The sequence below is a fragment of the Tamandua tetradactyla genome, chromosome 4, assembly GCF_023851605.1.
Source record: "Tamandua tetradactyla isolate mTamTet1 chromosome 4, mTamTet1.pri, whole genome shotgun sequence".
NCBI classification, from domain to species: Eukaryota; Metazoa; Chordata; class Mammalia; order Pilosa; family Myrmecophagidae; genus Tamandua; species Tamandua tetradactyla.
In genome coordinates, this window is record NC_135330.1 from 184,012,138 (window position 1) to 184,033,850 (window position 21,713).

At 36.2% G+C, this 21,713-nt stretch overlaps 1 protein-coding gene across 2 annotated transcripts in view; it reads right to left on the reverse strand.

Moving 5' to 3' along the window:
- ADPRHL1 (ADP-ribosylhydrolase like 1) overlaps nt 1-21,713 on the reverse strand; it is a 63,283-nt gene that overhangs the window by 15,069 nt on the left and 26,501 nt on the right. The window contains exon 7 of one of the 2 annotated variants that reach the window (XM_077158746.1): nt 18,911-19,064. In XM_077158746.1, coding sequence (XP_077014861.1) covers nt 18,911-19,064 — 154 coding nt within the window. Of the gene's footprint in view, nt 1-18,155; nt 19,065-21,713 lie in introns of those variants that run through there. The other variant, XM_077158748.1, reaches the window with a different exon arrangement.

Below are 21,713 nucleotides of genomic sequence, written 5' to 3' on the forward strand. Positions count from 1 at the left end.
CAGAGTCCACGAGCCTCATGCTTAAAAATGAGCATTGGGTCTGTCTTGCACACAGATACTCCACAGGGTAGAAACAGGGCCCTTTGCCATCTGGCCTTAACTCATCTTTTCAGTCCCCCTTCCCTTCAGTCCTCACCATTTCCCTTTAGCTTCCGTCACCCTGAATCTCTTTCCTGACCATGCTGTGCTCTTTCCTACCTCCATGCCTTGTACCAAGCTGTGCCTTTTGGCCTGAAATAGCATTCACTCTCTTCTCCTCACAAGTCCTTATTCATTCTTCAGGACCTACTTCAGCTGTCCCCTCTTCAGCGAAACCTTTCTTAGTGATCCAGCTACATTTCTCTCTACACTGTGGAGAGAAAAAAGACAGTTCTCTCTGACTTTGGAACAAAGTGAGTGTTCCAAAGCCGGTGGAATAAAGTCAGTGCTTCCTTGGATGGTGGGATTTCTGGACCCCAAACCAAAGTTACTAAATCGAGGCCTCCAGAGGAAAGGGCCTGAGAATTCAGAAAATTCTCCTGCAGAACTTTGCATATAATTCTTTTAAGGTATGAGCACTGTAAGAAGTTAAAAAGAATTTTTTTACTTGTATGCCCGTCCCACCAGACTTGAAAAGAGGGGCCAACATATTCTTCTTTGTATTCATAGCATCTACTAAATTGCCTAAAATGGAATAAAATGCTAAAACAAATTGTTGAATGAATGGATCCCTGCATACAGATGATTCAAAATTATTATTGGGTTGTTCAAGTTTGCTCTCCTCAAAGCCAAATATTTTTCTTCTTCTGCCTCCTATGAAGACTTATTCTTGGGGTCTGCATGTTTTCGTTGTTGTTCAGCTGCTGCTCCCACTGTATAACCTTTTCCATTTCCAATAATAGGCTGGATGGAAATGCATTTGGAACATGACTTAAACCTGCTCCTGATCTTCCTTAGGAATTTGGAAGACCTGCAGTTGTGCTCTGTCAGATTCTCTTTCCTTTCCAGAGGGACAAATCGTCAGGACAGGAATGCAATACATTTCTTTCAGGGGGCTAGTATAATCAGTAGCAGCACTATGAACTTTCCTAATTTAGTTCTGTCAGTAACTCTGACCAGCAAGAAAGGTCACTTGAAAATATAAGGAAAGTCACAGTGTTGGGAAACATACTCTAGTGACCTCTGATGATGGATGCCACCTTGGTATTTATAGAGTGGAGTAAGATAGCTAACTACTTTTTATCTGTCTTTCCTGGTTGAGAGCTTCTAAGCCACTCAATGACAGTGCTAAAAAGGGAGTTGTTCAATGGCAAGCAGCTTCCAGTTAGTCAAGGGATCAACCAGGAATAACAAGACGTTGTGGAACATCTAGGCCAGTAACCCCTTTTTATTATTCTGCTTTTTTAGAAAACATTTTTAGGGAGCACTTGAACTTGGTTTGAATCTCATCGTTATGAGCTTGCTATATGTGGTTGGAGAAGTTACTTAACCTGTCTAAGCCTCAGTTCCATAAAGTGGAATTACAAATAGAACCCATCTCACTGAATTGTTGAGAAGATAAGCTCAGAGTATATATTCACTAAATGCAGCTATAATTGTTACTGGTTCTGCGATTCACAATTTCTAGAAAGATTTCTAGAAAGAAAGGGGAAGAGAAAAAAAATAAATTTGTCAGTTTTAGCCAAGGTTACATATTTATGCCCATACTAATCTTTTAGTAGTTATTTTATGAGATGGTGAGAATGGATAATAAGATGCTTATTCAATATTAGGGCTGTTGAATGACTTTTGCTAAACAATGGTTTATGAAACATGCCTTATATTTGTCAATAACTTAAACTTCGTGGTTTTCCTTCACTCTTTGGATAAGGCCCTATGTGGTTGGTTCTGCTCCCCTTTCTTGCAGCTCACTCTGCCTCAGTCACACTCACCTTCTTTCAGTTCCTCCTTTGTGCTATTCCCCCTACTATGTCCCTTGGTACATGCATTCTCTTTGCCTAGATTGTCTTTCTAACCTTCCCTACCACAAATACTTCAGGATATTTAACCCTTTTTGCAGCTGTCAGCTCAAGCAACCTCCCTGAACAGGCTGAATCCCATTACATGTTCTCATAGTGCCATGAACCTCTCCATTGTAGGACATGACACAATTATTATTTCATATTTGTTTGCAGAATTATTTTATTTTAGTCTTATAAAGACTATTTAATAATTTTTTGAAATATTCTTTTCCCTCAAGATTCTAAGATTTGAAGGGCAGAGACAGTGCCAACTATTTTTCTCACTATTTTATTTCATCTAAAATGTGTTGAATGAAAAAATATCACCAGCATATTTTATTACTGTTGCTTATTTATATATCAGCCAAACTGTGAAGGCCAGAGAAGGCAGTGGTCACATCTTATCCATCTTTATATTCCAGCCTCTAGCAAAGTGCCATGTATGTAGTAGCTAGTCGCTTAACATGGGTCTGGTGAGCAAAGGCAGACAGACATGGATGGGCCTTTGTTTCCAACCTGGATTTAGAGACACTAAGGGACTCAGAAGAAGAGGTAGCCTGTGTTGGTGAAAAGGTAACAGACTGGGAGTGAGCAGATAGAGTTCTTTTCTGAGTTACGCCACCAATGACCTTTGAGAGTTCAGGCAATTCACTGCCTTCATTAAGCCTCGATTTCCTCCACTGAAAGCGTACGGAAAGAGAGGGAATTAAACCAATTTTGGCTTTGGTGCCCTCCTCACTCCTGGCTGCATCTCTGGGTGCTTAGACCCACTCCCAACAGTGGCTAGTTGTCAATCAACCCTGTTTTAAGGGGTCCATGGTAAAGACCTAATGTGTTATTTCTCCTGAGGTCAACTGGATTTTAACTGTCAGTTTGGAAATGAACAAGACTGAGCCTTTCTAAAGATGGAGACCATTCGAGATGTTAAAGTCAGCCCTGCCTAGTTAACTAACTGCAGGGGAGCACTGTGGAAGAGGTGAAGCTACACTTCGCTGTCTCCATAATTTGAATAACTTGAAGAATTCTTCAGGGTGGTTCCATGATTGTTACATCTGGCTTATTTAGCTGTTGACTGGCTAAGAGGCCCTAACCAGGGTGTTGATCTCTCAGGAAGTTTTCATAAACTGCAACAATCAGTCTCAAAGCCTAGGTTTACTCAGGCTCAGTGACTTATTTGAGGGCATCAATTGGGCATTTGCTAAATCACTGTTATAAAAAGAGAAACAATCTAGATTGGTTACTTAAAAAAAAAAGGATACAGTTCTTACTTACTTACTTAGGTCCTTTAAATTGAAATTTCTAACACTTTACAAACAGAATCTAATATTAGATTCATGAATGAGAAAAATCTATCGTTAAGTAGATAAAGCACATTCTAAAAACAGCACAGAACACCAGGGGCCAAGCATTAACTTGGGATTGAGCTGCTGTGAGCTAACCCAGAACAGTGATTTAATTTCATAATAGATCAATTTTTAAAAAAAACTTATGTGCATTTTAATGATGCTATCTAAAAATAATATCTCAGAGTTTTAAAGTTTCAGAAGGTTAATTTTATATTGACAAGCTTTTTTTTATAAGCAAATTTTAATAGTAACTGTTTTTCTAGAAAAGCACAATAATAAATGTTTGCTGACTGTTCCATATTTTTAGTAATTTGATAACTAATAGTTAAAATTGTGCCAATGGATCAGAGCCAGAGAACTGGAATATCTGTGTTATCTTGGATATAAATCTGGCTGAAGAAGAGGTGGGAGGCTTTGCGGACTAAGGCATCCTACAGCCTTGTGCCTCAATCGAATGTGCAGATGGCTCTGGCTAACCACTGATGGGTAAATGGTGTATCTATTCAACTAAGGTTGACTGAAAGCCTCATGTGTGTTAGACACTGTTCTAGGCACCAGAGATATAAATCAGTAAGCAGAGAGAGTTACTGGGGACCACTCCCCTCATGCTGAGTTACAATTGCTGGTTAACTCTTCTCCTGTGGAAACTGTGTTAGGAGCAGAGGGTGTGTTGGGTTGTGTGGGGTGTAAGGCTAGTGAGCTTCTGTGATGGACTTTTTGGTAAAAATAAATAAGTAAAAATGACACTTTTGAAACAATTGGCAAAACTTGAATGATAGATAATATATTAATATCAATGTTAAATTCCCTGATTTTGAATTAGCATACAATAGTTATATAAGAGAATGTTCTTGTCTGAAGAGATTCTGAAATATTTATGGATGAATGGACATAATGTTTGCAATATACTCTTAAATGGTTCAGAAAAGAAGTGTGTCTTTTGTGCGTGTAGTGAGTGAGAGAGAAAATATTAAGGCAAATGTGGCACAATATTAACAGTTGGTGAAGCTGGGTGAAGTCACAATATGGGAGTTCCTTGGACTACTTTTGTGACTTTTTTATATGTTTGAAAGTATTTAAAAACAAAAAATAACATAGGGAAAATAAAAATAATATCATGGTGTAACAAATGGCATTCAAAGAAACTGAAAACCTGGTCTGAGATTTCAGATAAGTAATTATATTTGGCAGGACTGTGACTGACTAAATTCTCAGGAGTTTATTTTGAAAATGAACTCCTTCAGCAGGACAGAAAACACTAGGGATTCATGTTTCATAAGAGCCATCTAAATTTTTCCTTGGTGTCTATGACAGAGATGAGTTTCCTTCAGGAGATGAACACAAAAGTTGTCTTCTGAATAGGGTAGCTGGTTTATTTTAGGGGTATGACTTGCCAGACTGACTAGACCTCCAAGTCAGCATGTTAGAATGTGGCTGATGTTAAAAGAATGCTTTGTGTGCCTCCTGCACTGGCACTGAGTGCTTTCAGCCTTAGTGAATCGCTGCCACCCCAGGGGAAAGGACAGGCTCTGGAGAAGTTGAGGCTGAGAGATCACTCTTCTCTAAACACATCCAGCAGCGCTGAGCCAGAAAACAAATCCCAACCCTCAGTCCAGTGTTTGTGGTCATCTATCTGCAAGGCCATGATTCTTACAGTGAGAATGGCCAGTTAAAGGGAGAAAGATGATGCTCAAAGGACCAATAGTTGTTGACCTCCAAACTTTGTTTCTTTTTCTGTAAAATGGGGATAATAATAGTACCTTTTGTGATCATTAAATGAGGAAATGCCTGTCAAGTGCTGAGTATAGTGCCTGACACAAAATAAGGGCTCAATAAACATTATTTGTTATTATTTGTGTTGGAAATAATAATTTAAGCTCTTATTTGTTGTGTAACAGTCAATATTCACTTGAAGATTTAAGGCCATTATTTTCATACTCCAGCTGAATTTTTCCTGCAACATTATGAGTATGCTTATAAGTTACTTCTATTTATTAACTAGAAAATCAGTGTTTTTAACTTTAATATTTGTAATGTCTGCACTATAATCTAAAAAGTTATACCAACCTTAAAGAAATTTTATATTTTGAGTGAAATTTTTTTTGTGGGGAATGGGGAGTGCATGGTCCAGGAATCGAACCCGGGTCTCCTAAATGGCAGGTGAGCGTTCTACCACCCAACCACCCATGCACCCATTAATGAATTTTAATGATGGAGTTTTTAAAAACCAGAAATTTGGATTGGCCATAACTTGGGTATTTCCAATTCCATCAATTGATAGTTTGATTTAAACATCGAGAAGAGAAGAAAATATTCTCTTCCTTTTCTATCTCCTCATTCTCAGCAAATGGCATGACTCTGATTGTATCCTTTGACATGCTAAAAATCCCAAAGGACAAGCTTATTAACTACAGAGCCTATTAACTACTTGGGAGAGTGTGTTTTAAAATCCTCAGGCTTGCAAGATGGTGACGTGAGATGCTGCAGGGTTCTGCTCCTCCACAGAATCTTTGAACCAGCAAAAACTGACACAGTTATCTTTTTCAGAGTTCTGGAAAACAGTTAAAAGGTTGCAGCAATTGGGGAAGTGCTGAATCAAGAAAAGGACAAATTAAAAAATCGTAGGATTGTAAGAACTTTCTACTTGATATTTTGAGAACATTCACAGTTTTGACAGCTGATCAAATGGTATCTAAGTTAGTGTTTAATATTTAGAATTTAAGAACTTTGCTATTTGAATTTGTAGATTTTTTCCTCGTTGCCTTAATTTTAAATTGGTTGGTGAAACCTACTGCACAAACATAGGCTTTACAATGATTATATGGGTACTTTATTTAAATATGCCTATGGTTAAGCTAACTAAAATATCCATTTTTGGTGGTTCTAAGTGTATTATTTGTTTTCTTAAATAAAAAAATTAAAAAATTTTTAAAAAATTGTGAATTAGTGGGACTTACAATGTAACAGCTTATCAATATTTGAAGATATTGGTACTCGATACCTTCCTTCTCTTAAGGATAATTTGCCTCTAAATTTTAAGCCAGGAATTCACTGGGATAACTGTAGAAAATATTATAACTACATGGCTTTTTTAGGTTTTTGGTATGTACATTAAGAAGAGCTGTGTATCAGTTGCTCATCATGGCTCTGTGCTGACCTGTGAAACAACCAACGAAATCTCATTTATGAAAGGGGTAAAAAAAAAAAAAAGCATAACAGAATAGGCTGTTGGTGATTTTGCAATTAAAAAAGCTTTTCATTCTCAATTCTTGTATTTTTACAACCATGGCAAACATTACAAGACTATAAAAGTTGGTCAGCTTGCACTGGAATGAAAGCTCGATGAGGTAATCTGTTTGTTTTAGTCATTATGATATTCTCAAAACCTGGCACAGAAGTATACACTCACTAAATCTGTTAAATGAATGAATGAATGATGGGTGGCTGTATGAGTTTTGAAGTGCTGCATCAACCAACTGCACCAGCCTTATTTTTTGCAGTAAATAATGACTCTCTGTGTCTAAGCAGGACCATATAATATGTCAAAAGTTAAAATAAATTAGATTTTGTCAAATACAAAAATATGGTAGGAAAAGCTCACAGTGCCCTAGCTGACCTGCTCATTGTGGAGTTGTCCTGTACTTTTAATATGTACCTAGCCCTGTTCCAGAGGGAACAGAGCAACCTCTATGTGTATACTGGGGTGTATGCCTGTCTGTGCCATGCCTTACAGTGGAAGCCTGAGGGCCTGAACCAGTACACTTGTCTCTGGCTCACTATACCAGATCTTGTCCTACACACAGAAGCAGCCTGTGGACAGATAAATCAGTGAAAGAAACAATCGAATTGAAGCAGGCTGGGGCAAAGGATTACTTACTTCATAGTATACAATAAAGCATAGAGGTGTGCATGTGGGGAAAGGAGGGTCTGTTTCACAGGGAGAAGAGGGGCATTCCTATCTCTACCTAAAAAGGGTGAATACCTAAGGCCATGAGAACATGTCCAGGACATGATGCATGCTCAGAGAAGACGTTATGTCTTTGCTCTGGGCTGATCTTTTTAGTAGGAAGGCTAAGCTCGAAGGAGAGCACCAGCAAGCACAAAGTCATGTTGCAAAGACCATTAAAGGTGGTATGCCAGTTTGAAGCTATTATGTACCCCAGAAAAGCCATGTCTTTTAATCCTCATTCAGTATTGCTGGATGGGATCCTTCTGATTGTTTCCATGGAGATGTTACCCACTCAATTGTGGTTGGTAACTTTTGATTAGATGGTTTCTATGGAGATGTATATCCACCCATTCAAGGGGGTGTTGCTTACTGTAGTCCTTTAAGAGGGAACCATTTTTGGGAAAAGCTTTAGAACCAACAGAGCCACCAGAACTGACAGAGCCAACAGAACAGAGAGAGCCCTGGGGAAGCCATTGAAGAAGCCTGAAGAGAAAGCTAGCAGCTGTCATCATGTGTTTTTACAGTTGAGAAACACTGAACATCATCGGCCATTTTGAATCAAGGTATATTTCTCTGGATGCCTTAATCTGGTAATTTTTATAGGCTTGCCTTAATTTGAACATTTTCATGGGCTTAGAACTGTAAACTTGTAACTTACTAAATTCCCCCTTTTTTAAAAAGTCATTCCAGTTCTGGTATATTGCATTACAGCAGCTTACTAACTAAGACAGGTAGCTTTTTGTATTTGTTTGTTTTCATTAGCTCCTGGCATTCAAGGTAATCGCTATCATATCACTATCTGGATACAAAATTAAAGAACAGACAGCTCAGAGATTAAATCCCAAAGTAATCATGTTACAATATTAATAGTTCAGAGTGCAAAAAAAGATTGCAAGACAAACCAAGAAACAGGAAATGATGGCTTATCCAGAGAAACAAGATAAAACATCAGTGAAGAAGAGGAGACTCTGGACATAACAAAGACTTTTTAAAAAAGACCTTAAATATCTTCAAAGAGTTCATGGAAAACATGGACAGCAAAAACTAAAGGATATCAGGAAAAGGATATATGAACAAAATAAGTATTGCAATAACTATACAAAGAAACAAAAGAGGGATTCAATAGCAGATGGGAGCTGGAAGAAGAAAGAATCAGTAAACTCAAAGATAAGATCATTGAAATTATTCAGGCTGGGGAGTAGAAAGAAAATTGAATGAACTTGAAATTGAACAAAACCTAACAGATCTGTAGGACATGATCAAGCATACCAATATATGCATTATGAGAGTCCCAAGGAGAAGAAAAAGAAACAGGGGCAGAAGACATACTTGAAGAAATAATGGCAGTAAATATCCAAATTTAATGAAAGACATGAATATACATATTCAAGAACCGCAATAAACCTCAAACAGGATAAACTTGAATTTATCCATGATAAGACACATTGTAATCAGAGTCTAATGCCAAAAACAAAGAGAGAATCCTGAAAGCTGCAATAAGAAAGCAACATGTCATGTACAAGGAAGCCCCCCAAAAATTAAGTGCTGATTTGTCATCAGAAATCACAAAGGCAATAAGACTGTGGAATGAAATAGTTTAAGTGCTGAAAGAAAATAATTGCCAACCAAGAATTTGATGTGCAGAGAAATCGTCTTTCAGAAATGAGGGAGAATGAAAAAGTTAGAACAGGCATAGCCCAAATACCCCTAAAGATTGGGAGAAAGATCAAAGGCAAAGGTGGAGTTACAACAAAGAAGATAGGACTTAACAAATGAGTATGACTGCTGATAATTATATTGATATTTCTTTTAGTCTCAGTGTCTTAGAGTAGCTAGAAGAAAAAAACCCAAATTTGTGGAATTGCAACCTATACCAAACTCTGAAATCTGTTCTACAACTAAATATTGCAGTATGCTTTGAAAGATATTGTTTTTTTTTTAAGTGTTACTTTTTACAATAAAAAAAAAACCAGGGTGGGCCATGGTGGCTCAGCAGGCAGAGTTCTCGCCTGCCATGCCGGTGCCTGCCCATGCAAAAAAACAAACAAACAAAAACCCAATTGAAAAAAATTATATGGAAAAAAATGAGGGAGAGATGAAAACATTCCTAGATAAACAAAAGCTTAGGGAGTTGTCAGCACTGGATCTTTCCTACAAGCAATGCTAAAAGGTTTTATTCAGATTGAAAGAAAACTAGATAATAGATTGAAGCAGCATAAAGAAATGAAGATATCCAGTAAGTAATCACATGGGTAATTATAAATATCAGTTCTTTTGTGTTGTATTTTTGGTATGCAAATCCACTTTCTATATCCTACAGGATCTAAAATGCAAATACCTGAAAAATAATGATAAATCTATGGTTTTGGACACACATGTATGAAAATATAACTTGTGACATGAACAGCAAAAAAGTGGGGGACAGAGGGATATAAGAACATAGTTTGCTAATGAAGTCAACTGGGAATCAAATCAAATGAGATTGTTAATCTTAAGCCACATACAAAGACAATATTTGAAAAATATAAGGAAAAGGAAAGGGGCTCAAAATGGTTCACTACAAAAGATAAATACAAAACAGGCAGTAATGGAAGAATTGAGGGACAAAAGAGTTGTATAAGACTGACAAAAACCAAATAGCAAAATGGCAGAAAAGTCCTGCATTATCAGTAGTTACTTTGAATATAAATGGATTAAACTTTCAAAAGGTAGAGGTATGTAGAATGGATTTATATATGTGATCCAGCTATATGTTCTGTACAAAAGACTAACTTTAAATCCTAAGACACAAGTGGGTTGAAAGTGAAAGGTTGGGAAAAACATTCCATGCAAACAATAACCAAAAGAGAGCTGGTGTAGCTATACTAACATTGGATAAAATAGATTTTAAGTCAAAAGCTGTTACAAAAGAAAAGAAGGAAACCATATACTAATAAAGGGGTCAATTCAACAAGAAGATAAAACAATTCCGATATATATGTACCTAACAGCAGAGTCTCAAATGATGAGACAAATTTTGACAGATTTGAAGAGAGAAATAGATGGTTCTACATTAATAGTAGGAGACTTTAATATATCACTTTCAATATTAGAACATCTAGACCGAAGATCAAAAGGAAAAATAAGGCTTAAATTATACTATAACCAACTAGACCTAACAACTCATATAGACCACTTCATCCAACAACAGCAGAATACACATTCTTCTCAAGTACACATGGATCATTCTTTAGGGTAGACCATATGTTAGGTCACAAAACAAGTCTTAATAAATTTAAAATGTTTTAAATCATACAATGTATCTTCTCCAACCACAATGGAATGAAACTAGAAATCAACAACAGAGGGAGACCTGGAAAATTCACAAATACATGGAAATTAAACAATATACTCTAAAGCAACCAATGGGTCAAAGAAGAAATCACAAGAGAAATTAGGGAATATCTTGAAATGAATGAAAATGAAAATACAACAAATCTAAACTGACAGTGATGAGACGGAAATTAATAGCTCTAAATGCTTATGTTAAAAAAGAAGGAGGATCTCAAATCAGTGACCTAGCCTCCCACCTGAGGAACCAGGGAAAGATGAGCAAAGCAAACCCAAAGTGAGCAGAGGAAAGGAAATAACAAAGTTAACAGTAGAGATAAATAAAGCAGAGAATTAAAAAAGAGAACAAAATAAAACCCAAAGCTTGTTCAGATCAATGAAATTGACAAAACTTTAGCTAGTCTGACTAAAAAAAGAGAGGATGAAAATAATGAAAATCAGGCATGAAATGCAGAACATTATTACCAACCCCACAGAAATAAAAAGGATTATGAGGATACTATGAACAACTGAATGCCAACAAACTAGATAAAATGGACAAATTCCTAGAAACACACAAGTTATCTACACTGACTCAAGAAGAAATAGATCTCAGTAAACTAATAACAAGTGAATAGATTGAATCAGATATCAAAACCCTTCCAATAAGAAATGTCCAGGACCAGATATGGCTTCACTGGTGAATTTTACCACAGACTCCAAGAAAAATTAGTAATTCTGCTCACACTCTTTTAAAAAATTGAAGAGAAAGAAACACTTCCTAACTTATTCTGTAAGGTGAGCTCACCTAATACCAAAAGCCAGATAAATATATCATAAGAAAATTACCGACCAATATCCCTCATGAATATAGATGTATGACTCCTCAACAAAATTCTATCAAGCCAAATTCAACAGCACATTAAAAAATTATATACCATGATGACATGGGATTTATTCCAGGGTGGCTCAGCATAAGAAAATCCATTAATGTAATATACCACATTAATAGAGTGAAGGGAATACCACATGATCATCTCAATGATGCAGAAAAGGCATTCAACAAAATCCAGCACCGTTTCTTGATAAAAACATTTTAGAAAAACTAGGGATATAAGGAAATGTCCTCCATATGATACGGGCATATATGAAAAACCCACAGCTGATATTATACTTAATGGTGAAAGGCTGAAAATCTTCTCCCTAAGGTCAGGAATAAGGCAAGGATGCCCACTATCACCACTGTTATCCATCACTGTCCTGGAAGTTCTGGCCAGAACAATTAGGTCGGGAAAAGAAATAAAAAACATCTGAATTGGAAAGGAAGAAGTAAAACTTTCCCTATATGCAGATGTCATGATCTTATATAGAGAAAATCCTGAAGAATCCACAATAAAGCTATTAGAGCTAATAAAAGAATTCAGCAAAGAGGCAAAGTGCAAGATCAACATGCAAAATCAGTGGCATTTCTGTACACTAGTAATGAACAATCTGAAAAGGAAAACAAGAAAAATATTCCATTAACAATAGCAACTAAAATAATCAAATCTCTAGGAAAAGTTGAACCAATGATGTAAAGGACTTGTATACAGAAAACTACAAAACATTGTTGAAAGAAATAAAAGAAGACCTAAATAAATAGAAGGACATTCCATGTTCATGGATTGAAAGACTAAATATTGTTAAGATGTCACTTCTAGCCAAGGCGATTTACAGATTCAATGCAACTCCGGTAAAATTCTAACAGCCTTCTTTGCAGAAATGGAAAAGCCAATCATCAAATTCTTATGGAAGGCTAAAGGGCCATGAATAAGAACAAAAGAATAACAAAATTGGAGGACTCATACTTTCTGATTTTAAAACTATATTATAGGGCTACAGTAATCAAAATAGCATGATACTAACACAAAGACAGACATACAGACTAATGGAATCAATTTGAGAGCTCAGAAATAAACCCTCATATCTATGGCAAATTGATATGACAAGGGCACCACTCAAATTTTCCCCATTGAAGAGACTATCAATGAATGGTACTGGGAAAACTGGATATTGATATGCAAAAGAATGAAAGCGGACCCCTACTAAACACTATATACAAGCATTAACTCAAAATGCCTCAAAGACATAAATATGAGGACCTAAAACTATAAACTCCAAAAAGAAAATAGAGGGAAACATCTTCAGGACCTTATATTAGGCAATGGTTTCTTAGACTTTACACCAAAGGTAAACAACAAAAGAAAATTGGATAAACAGGTCTTCATCAAAATTAAAAACATTTGTACATTAAAAGACACTATTAAGAAAGTTAAAGGACAACATATCGAATAGAAGAAAATATCCGAAAACCATATGTATGTTAAAGGTTAAATATCCATATTCTGCAAAGAAATCCTACAACTCAACAGCAAAATGACAAACAACCAATTTAAAAATAGGCAAAGAACTTTGAACAGACATCTCTGAAGAAGACATACAAATGACCAATGAGAAAAGGAAAAGATGTTCAACCTCATTAGCAATGAGGGAACTGCAAATTAAAACCATGTGATACAATTTCATACTCCTAGAATGGGTACTATTTAAAAAATGGAAAATGAAACAGTTAAGGATGTGGAGAAATAGGATCCCTTTTACACTGCTGGTGGGAATGGAAAATGGTGCAGTCACTCCCAATATGGGAAACATCTTGGAGTTTCCTCAGACAGTTAAGTATAGAATTATCTTATGGCCTGGCAATCCCACTTCCAAGGATATATCCAAAATAATTGAAAACAAGGACTCAAACAGACATTTGAACATTGATGTTCACAGAGGCATTCACAACTGCCAAAAGGTAGAAGCAACCCAAATGTCCATCAATGGAAGAATGGATTAGCAAATATAGTATATACATATAATGGAATATCATTTGGTAATAAAAAAGGAGTGATGTTCTAAAACATGCTACAACATGGATGAACCCTTAAGATATCATATGAAGTGACTAAGCCAAACACAGATGAAAAATATCGAATGATTTCACTGAAAGGAAATAATTTGAATATGCAAATTCAGAGTCCAAAATTAGACAGATTAACAGGGGCAGGGGTGCGGGTGGGGAATTGGGAGTTTATCTTGTATAGAGTTTTTATTTGGAGTGATGGAAAAGTTTTGGTGATGGATGGGGTGATGGTAGCACAACATTGTGAGTGTAATTAACACCACTGAGCTGTATACAGTACTTGAAAGTTGTTAAAATACATGTTTTAGAATAAAAAAATGACATAGAATTTTACAACACAAAGAAAGAATGTAATGTAAACTGTGAACTCTAGTTAATATAATTATAATAATATTATTTCATCAATTTTAAGGAAGTAACCACATTAATACAAAATGTTAATAATAGGGTAAACTCTGTGTGGAGGTGGGCATGTGGAAACTCTGTAGTTTCTGAATGATTTTTTTCTAAACCAACAAATGCTCTAATAAAAAAAAAAGTTAAATGTGAAAAGACATCCCCAAGCTCCCCTTTAGAGATTCTGATTCAGGGAAAGCTCCACAGGTGGTTCTAATGTGCAGTCAGAATCGGGGGCCAATGGCCCAAAGGATAAAACCTGTTCTTGAATATGGTATAGTTGAGCCTATGATTGGTTCGAGGATGAAGCTTCATCTCTTGCCTCTTCTCCCTTACCTATCCTTTTCCACATAGAAGAAAAACATGCACTATGCTCATTCATGCCTCCTGACTTGTTTCTTTGTCTGAAATGCCCATGGTCATTTAGAAAATTTTATTTATTTCAAAACCTTTTAGTGTCAACTCTGTTCTGAAGCCTTCTCTGATTTAGAGTAAACTCCCCCTTTCTCTATAGCACCTGTCTCTTCTATTAGCATTTGCTCACATTACCTGAAACATAAGTTCCTTCAGGGTAGAAACTATGTCTTAATCATTTTTAAAATAAAACCTAATATTTAGGACAGTTTTAAGCACTTAAATAGCTCATATTAGACATGTAAGTCATATTTATTGAATTAAAGTGAATCCTATTAACAAATGCCCCTTTCATTCTCTTTGACAAAGAGGAGTCCTGGCAGCATGGCATTGCGCATAAATTGATGCTCATTCCTGATATATTTTCAAGCCATAATCAAGGTGTATGGCATCTGTCACTGCCAGTCCTGCTATTGCTCTTGGTGAAAATGGATAGATAACTCACCAAGGGATTTTATTGTGGAAATCATGGACTGTAGTGAAAGTCTCACTTTTTTTAGGGAGTTAGTATAGGGTAAAGGTTAAGAAGCATGAGTTTGAGGGTCAGGCAGATCTGGATTTAAATTCCAACTCCACCATTTTCTAGCTGCTTTATTTTGGGGGAGATACTCAAATCCTCTGAATTTTAGTTTTCTCATCTATAAAATGGAAGTAAATAATATTGGACTTATTTATTGGGAAATAAAAGGTAAAGGGAAATAAACAATGAAATGGTGATCAATATTATTACTATCACTTAAGTAGCAGTTAGGAAACCTGAGTATTAACTCAATTCTGTTATTTAATTATGATTTTGGTTGGGCCATTTGAATATTGTTAGAATCCGAGTGAGTTTATTTTATCTTGTCATTGTTTAACCTCCTTTGTTCTCAGTTTTCTCCAACTGTCAGAAAGGAATACAAAATCTGCCAATCCTATAACTAATTCAACTTTTAGATATGAAAAAGTTGGAAAAAATATTTCAAATATAAGTACAAAAATTCTTGACCAAAGAGTATAGGAAATGAATTAATCAAATCAACTTGAAGTCTAAAAACTTGTTCTTTCCTGAATTATCTGACTGAAAACACACTGCATACTACACATATTCTGAAAATGTCAACTTGTAAATATCAACTTGTTCCAGAAATTAGACCATTAATGAAGAGACATTTGCCTTCACATTTAGGAGGGGGAAAAAATGGGGCTAGTAGGATACACTTCTGTACCCACACCTACCTTTGAACCATTCTTGTTTGTCAAAGGTGGGTAAGAGGTATAACACTACCAAGGTGCCTGATGTTTCATCAATGTTGTGAATTCACATGGGATGTTTAACTTTTTAACGTTCTTGGAGAAGAACCTATGGAATAGCCCATATTTCATTGAATCTGAGATGCTATGATTGTCTCAGAGAAAGAAAAGGGAAAAACTCTGACAAACTTTGAGACACAATAAAATAGAATAAGCATCTCAATTTCGGGTATTTCAAAAAACCATCTCAGAGTGAAATACAGCATCATTATGCTATTGTTTGGGTTTTATTTCTTTTCAAAAGAGGTGGGGAAGCAACATTTTGAAATAAACATAAAGATAGGTGTTTAAAAATGCCATTTAAAAAATGGAAACAATTTAAGGCTGTATCAATAGAAGTCTGAGTATATAAAGTATGGCACACTTGTAAATGGAATGCTAAGGAACAGTGAAAAAAACTGAGGTAGACGTATGTATGATGTTACAGGAAAAAAAATCCAAAAAAACTCAAAGCAAATGATCATGGTGATGAAAATACAACTATGTGATGATATTGTGAGTTATTGATTATATATCAAGAATGGAATGATCATACGGTAAGAATGTCGGTGTTTGTATGTTGTTATGTTTAGTAAAAAAAAAAAAAAGAAAAAAAACCAAAGCAGTTAAGTAAAAAAGAGTGAAAAGGAAACTATTATGTACTAGAATTCATATTTGTGGAAAGAAATTGTATGTGTGTATAATTATGTATTGTGTATTATATTACACAAATATAAATACGTAATATACACACACACATACACACCAAAACACATACACACCAAAGTGTAGGTGCATAGGAAATTTCTGGAAGGATCTATAGGCAATTGTTAACTATGGTTATCTCTGCGGGCTGATAATGTGAGTCTCAGAGTTGATGCAGGGTTGGGAGAGTTTTGGTTACTACATTCCACCATTTTATGGTATTTGAATTTCTGAATATATGTACGTCTACTATTTTTATAATAAAAGTGAAATCAGCAAGTATTACATTTTAAAACATAATAGTTTTGACCTTATTACTTTTTATGGTTTTGATTTTTTTTCAACTTTTGCATTTCTCTGCAACAGGAAAATGAAACTGGGAAAACAGTTTCATATTTATTTTATTATGCATATAAATTTAATTTTATTTTATATATTTTAATTTATAGTCAATTTATAAATAGAATAACTTTCCAATTTTCAAGGATGGACTTAACTTTCCTAATGTCAATAAAATGGAGAACAAATAAGCCTTTATGCTAATTCAATTGCTCTCTACTTATTTGAGAGCAGCCTTCTCTTAGGTACAGTAGAGTCAAAATGGGAAGGGACAAATTTCAACTTACCTTAATTAGGTTTCTTTTCCTGAAAAATAATTCTCAGTTAATTTCTCCACACTACTAATCTTGGTTTGGCTACTGACTATATTAAATGCAGAATAAAGTGATTTAATATAAAAGACCAAGCCTTTTGCCCAAGTTTGTCTTTCTTTTTGGTTCTTGTGGTTGAAAGCATCAGTAGCAGCAAATGTTAGTTGTTATTAAAAATATAACATGTAAATTTTTTTCCCAATCTTTTCACTCTATCATGGCCCATAGATATTTTATCAACATAGAATATTTTTTAATTCAAAAAACAAATACGGGGTTGGCAATAGTTGCGCAGTGGCAGAGTTCTCACCTGCCATGCTGAGGACCTGGGATCGATTCCCAGTGCCTGCCCATGCAAAAAAAAAAAAAAAAAAAAAAACCAAAAAACAAATATGCCCTCCTATTTCTCATATACAATTCAGTGGTAGTTTCTACCAGATGAAAAGAAGTAAGAAAGTAAGGGTGCCTGGAAACTAAGGACAAGGCAATTTTAGGAAACCTGAACTCAACACTTCTCTATCCCTGGGTATTTGAAATCGTCACCCATGTAGTTATGGAACATGGTGCTGGACTTCTACTAGTTATTTGTGTCTAGCTGTTAGACTCACATAAAAATATTAAATGAGAAGATATATCTATAAAGCATTTTCCCTGTTCAAATAATCCTATAATTATAAGAAAGAAAACAAAACCCACGGGCTAAGATTTTTGCATTTTGGGTGTTATCCAGATTCAAGCAAATCAATTCTTTTTGCCCTTGCCTCATATTTTCTGAAAAAGTACCACTGCTTCTCTACATGGACTGTTGCTGTGAATTAGCATTCTATGGATGTTTTGTAAAGGACACCTGGTTTTATTCAAAGGCAAGCTCTTAAAAAAAAGTACGTTACAATAAATAAGGTAGACTCTAGCCAAGCTGCCAAAGCATAAAGTTAAACATCAGTCATCAACTGCTTGTTTTATTCACACCAGATGCTACTTTAAAAAAACATGTTCAAAGTTATTTTTAACAACAAGAGCAACTGTTCTCTTTTTCCAGACTCTTAGAGAGAGAAATCTCAGCTGCCGAGAACAACTCTATTTCCTTATCAGTAAGCCTAGATGGAGCAGGGCTGCAGTAGGTTAAAGACCATTTCTGCAGTTTGGACACTGAACTATTAATAAAATCCAGACCAAAGACAAGAAAGATGCTTGTGACAGGCATGAGAGTCATTTATTTCCTCGTTTCCTCTGTAAGTTTTCCCAAAAGAGGTTGTTTTTAAAGATCTAGTGTGATTAAAAACATAGGTTGGGGAGGTTAAACGCAATGCTATTTGGCTATATCCTGAATGCACCCAATATTGATTTGTGTTTCTGTTGTAGAAACATCTCCATTAAGGATACAAGTACATCATATTGCCAGTCAGAGACTGATATATTAATGAATGAAAAAGGAGGCAAGAGATTTGCCAGTTGTCAAAAATACATATCTAAGAGGTAGAAAAACACAGTGATGGGTGTCTTTTACAAATGGAGGAGGCACAGATGAGAACTATTGTAGTTAGTTTTGTTGAAATAAGTGAGCAAATAGCATTAGTTTTGCACTAGAATAAAATACATCAATTGTCCAAGAGACTATTTGTAGCCACTGCTTTTTGGAGGTTTGAGTGTGGCAAATTTGATATAATGTCAATAATGGACTAGGTTTGGATTAGGATAAAGAAAAATCATTCTCATAGGACAAACAATGTATTTTATATAATAGCTGTTATTATGAAATTGAGAGGAGAAAAGTTAAAATTTAATTATGGCCAATTATGCATGGATTCTTTGCAAGATGGGAAAACCACACACATACTAAATTACCAAAGTAAAGCCCATTAGCTTGCATGTGAACACATGTGGGACACCTAGAATTTGGAAGAGTCTCTTTAGAAAGGGAAAAATGGCAGAAACGGCTTTACTTTTCTTCTGTGGAGAGGCGATAAAGAGCTTCACCCAAGTGCTCTAGTTTCTCCTTGTGTTCCAGGTCCTGGTACAAGCCTTTGGGAATACTGTTGAGGCCATAAAGCAATCCAAACAGACAACCTGCAATTGTTCCCGTAGCTGCACTTTCACCTGAAACATTAAACACAAGGGTCTTTAGGGCTTGAAAAAAAGTATTATGGCGAACTTGAAAATGAACGAGGTTTTTCACTGTCAACACAATATATTTCTGCCCCTTTCCCCAGGGGCTCCCTCCTTTAGAGATTTCATCCACTCATGACTTGAACTTCCTCTTCTTTGCTGACAATTCCCATGGCAGACAACATTAATGGATTACTCAGCAACCTTGATGCCTTTCTTGTATCAAAACCCCAATTTTATTCTCTACACCATTCTATGGGCTCTGGGGAGGCTTTTACTGTTTCTGGTGAAGGGAAATAGAGGTTTCCCCTCTTCTTCCCTCCTTGAATGAAGACGCAATGCCTACAATTGAAGTATCATCTTGCAACCATAAAATAACAAGCTTGATGATGGAAATAAATGCACTAAGGATGGTGGAGAGAAAAGAAAGAAAAGATCCCAGGTATCTGATGGCATTGCTCAGTCACTGAACTAATGTCAGCAACCAATCCCCTCGGGACTTTTTCTTATGTGACAAAACCCACCTCTGTTGGGCTAAGCCACTGTCAAGTGTCTTTTCTGTTACTTAAAACAGGTAGCATCCCTACTGAAACAATTGCCAGATTTATATTTTTCCAGCTTAACCTGCACTGCAATTTTGTTTTTCAATTGTCTATTTTCATAGACATTTCATGGTGTCCCTACTTCTTGTCATAGAAAATTCACGATGATCCAAAACAAACTCATGATTTTTCTGGCCATCCAGTGCTTCTGAACTTCCCTGTCTTTATTAAGCATTGAGGATTGAGTGGAGGAGCAATGGATCTAAAGTTCAAAGACCTGAATTCCAATCTTGACTTTGCTTCTTAGAATTGCATAATTTGTACAAGAGTTAATAATTCGCTTCCCTTAGTCTCAGGCTTTCCCCTCCAATTTTTAAAATGAGGAAGATTAATTAAATATTTATAATATCTCTTGTAGGCTTTAATATCTCTTGTAGGCTTTAATATGCAAGCCCTGAAAACAAATCCCAAACTTCCAAACTCTAAGATACTTCATCCTACCAATCTCTTAGGTTCGAAATGTCAGGATCACCACTGATTTCTCTTTTCATATAACTTCCACACTCAACTTCAACAAAAGTTGAGTCACATCAACTTTTCATATAGACACACACAAACGCGTGTGCAAAGCACATATTTATTAAGCATCTACTACATGTCAGACCTTCCTTGTGTTGCACACTCTCCACAGGACATCTGACTTTACCCTACAGCAACCCTATGAAATATGAATGAGTGTCTATGAAAAATGAAATAGGCATTATCCTCATTTTAAAGATAAGGAAATTGAGGCATAAAGAGGTTTATAACTTGTCAAAGATCAAAGGCTGGTAAGAAGTTAGCTGGAATTCAAACCCAATAGATACATGACTTGGAAGAGTTTGAGGCTACAATGGGTAGAATGAGGGCAATGGGGTCAGGGCAAGCAGTCTTATGGTAAGAGAGTCTCTAGGATGGGGACATAGGTTGGGGGGAAATAGGAAGATTTGTGTTGGTCCTGAGAAAAAACATAAACACAGATATTCAGGAATAAATAAATAGAATGAGGTACAGCCGTAGCCTTAGCTAAGTCTATTTTCTCTTTCTCAGCCCTCTCTTGCCTCTCTTATTCAATTGAATATTGTCTTTTCAGCCCTCTTTCAACTAAAAACTGTCCTCAGAATAGGATCTGATATCTGATATTAACTCTTCAGTGGAAACCACAGGTAATGTATGCCAAGGTTTTTTTTGGGGGGGTGGGGTGCATGGTCCAGGAATCGAATCCAGGTCTCCCGCATGGAAGGCAGGCATTCTAACCACTGAACTACCTGTGTACCTGATCAAGGGGTATTTTTATTTTAATTTCTATCTTTAGTTGTTTAGCAAAATGTCTTGGTCCCATATAGAACTTTTTACTAGACTCTTCATACACACCCCCCCCACACACACACGTAATCATATACAAATGGCATTTGTTCTGGTAGAGGGGAGAGCTAGAGATGGTCAGAAAAGCACTATAGTGGTATGGACGGCATCAAGGTCAGGAACAGCATTCAGAGTGAGTTTCCATTCAGCTGTTCAGAAATAAACTTTCCTTCTAGGCTTTCCTGGGCTCCACTGAATTTCACACCTAGTTTCTCCTGCCACATTTGGGCACACACTCGTACAGCTGTCTCCTCCCTTATCTCTCCTCCTGCCACTTCTTTCCCCTCATATTGTCAACACCTCCTTCAAATGTCCTGCACTTGAAAGCTCTTCCTTCTCTCCAGCTAAGTGTGCCCTGTAGCTATCAAAGAGATGGAGCTTTCCTTCCAGACTGTACAAAAATACTTCAAATTCCTCTGGCCCTTCACCAGTCTCCATTTCTTGTTTAGTCTCTGTAAAGCAATCTCCCCATCCCTCTTTCTCAAGCTCATACCTCACTCCCACTCCCTTTAGCTCCCTTTGTTCTCTTCTGTACTACTCCTTATCCAGCTGGGGAATCTGTCTGAACCCCCATGCTCTTTCAGAAGAAACCTATAATTGGGCCCTAGTGAGAAATGCTTGTATTTCCAACCACTTGGTATATTGCATTTCAGATGAGTTCCTGAGGCTATGGCATACTAAGAAGTACGGCATG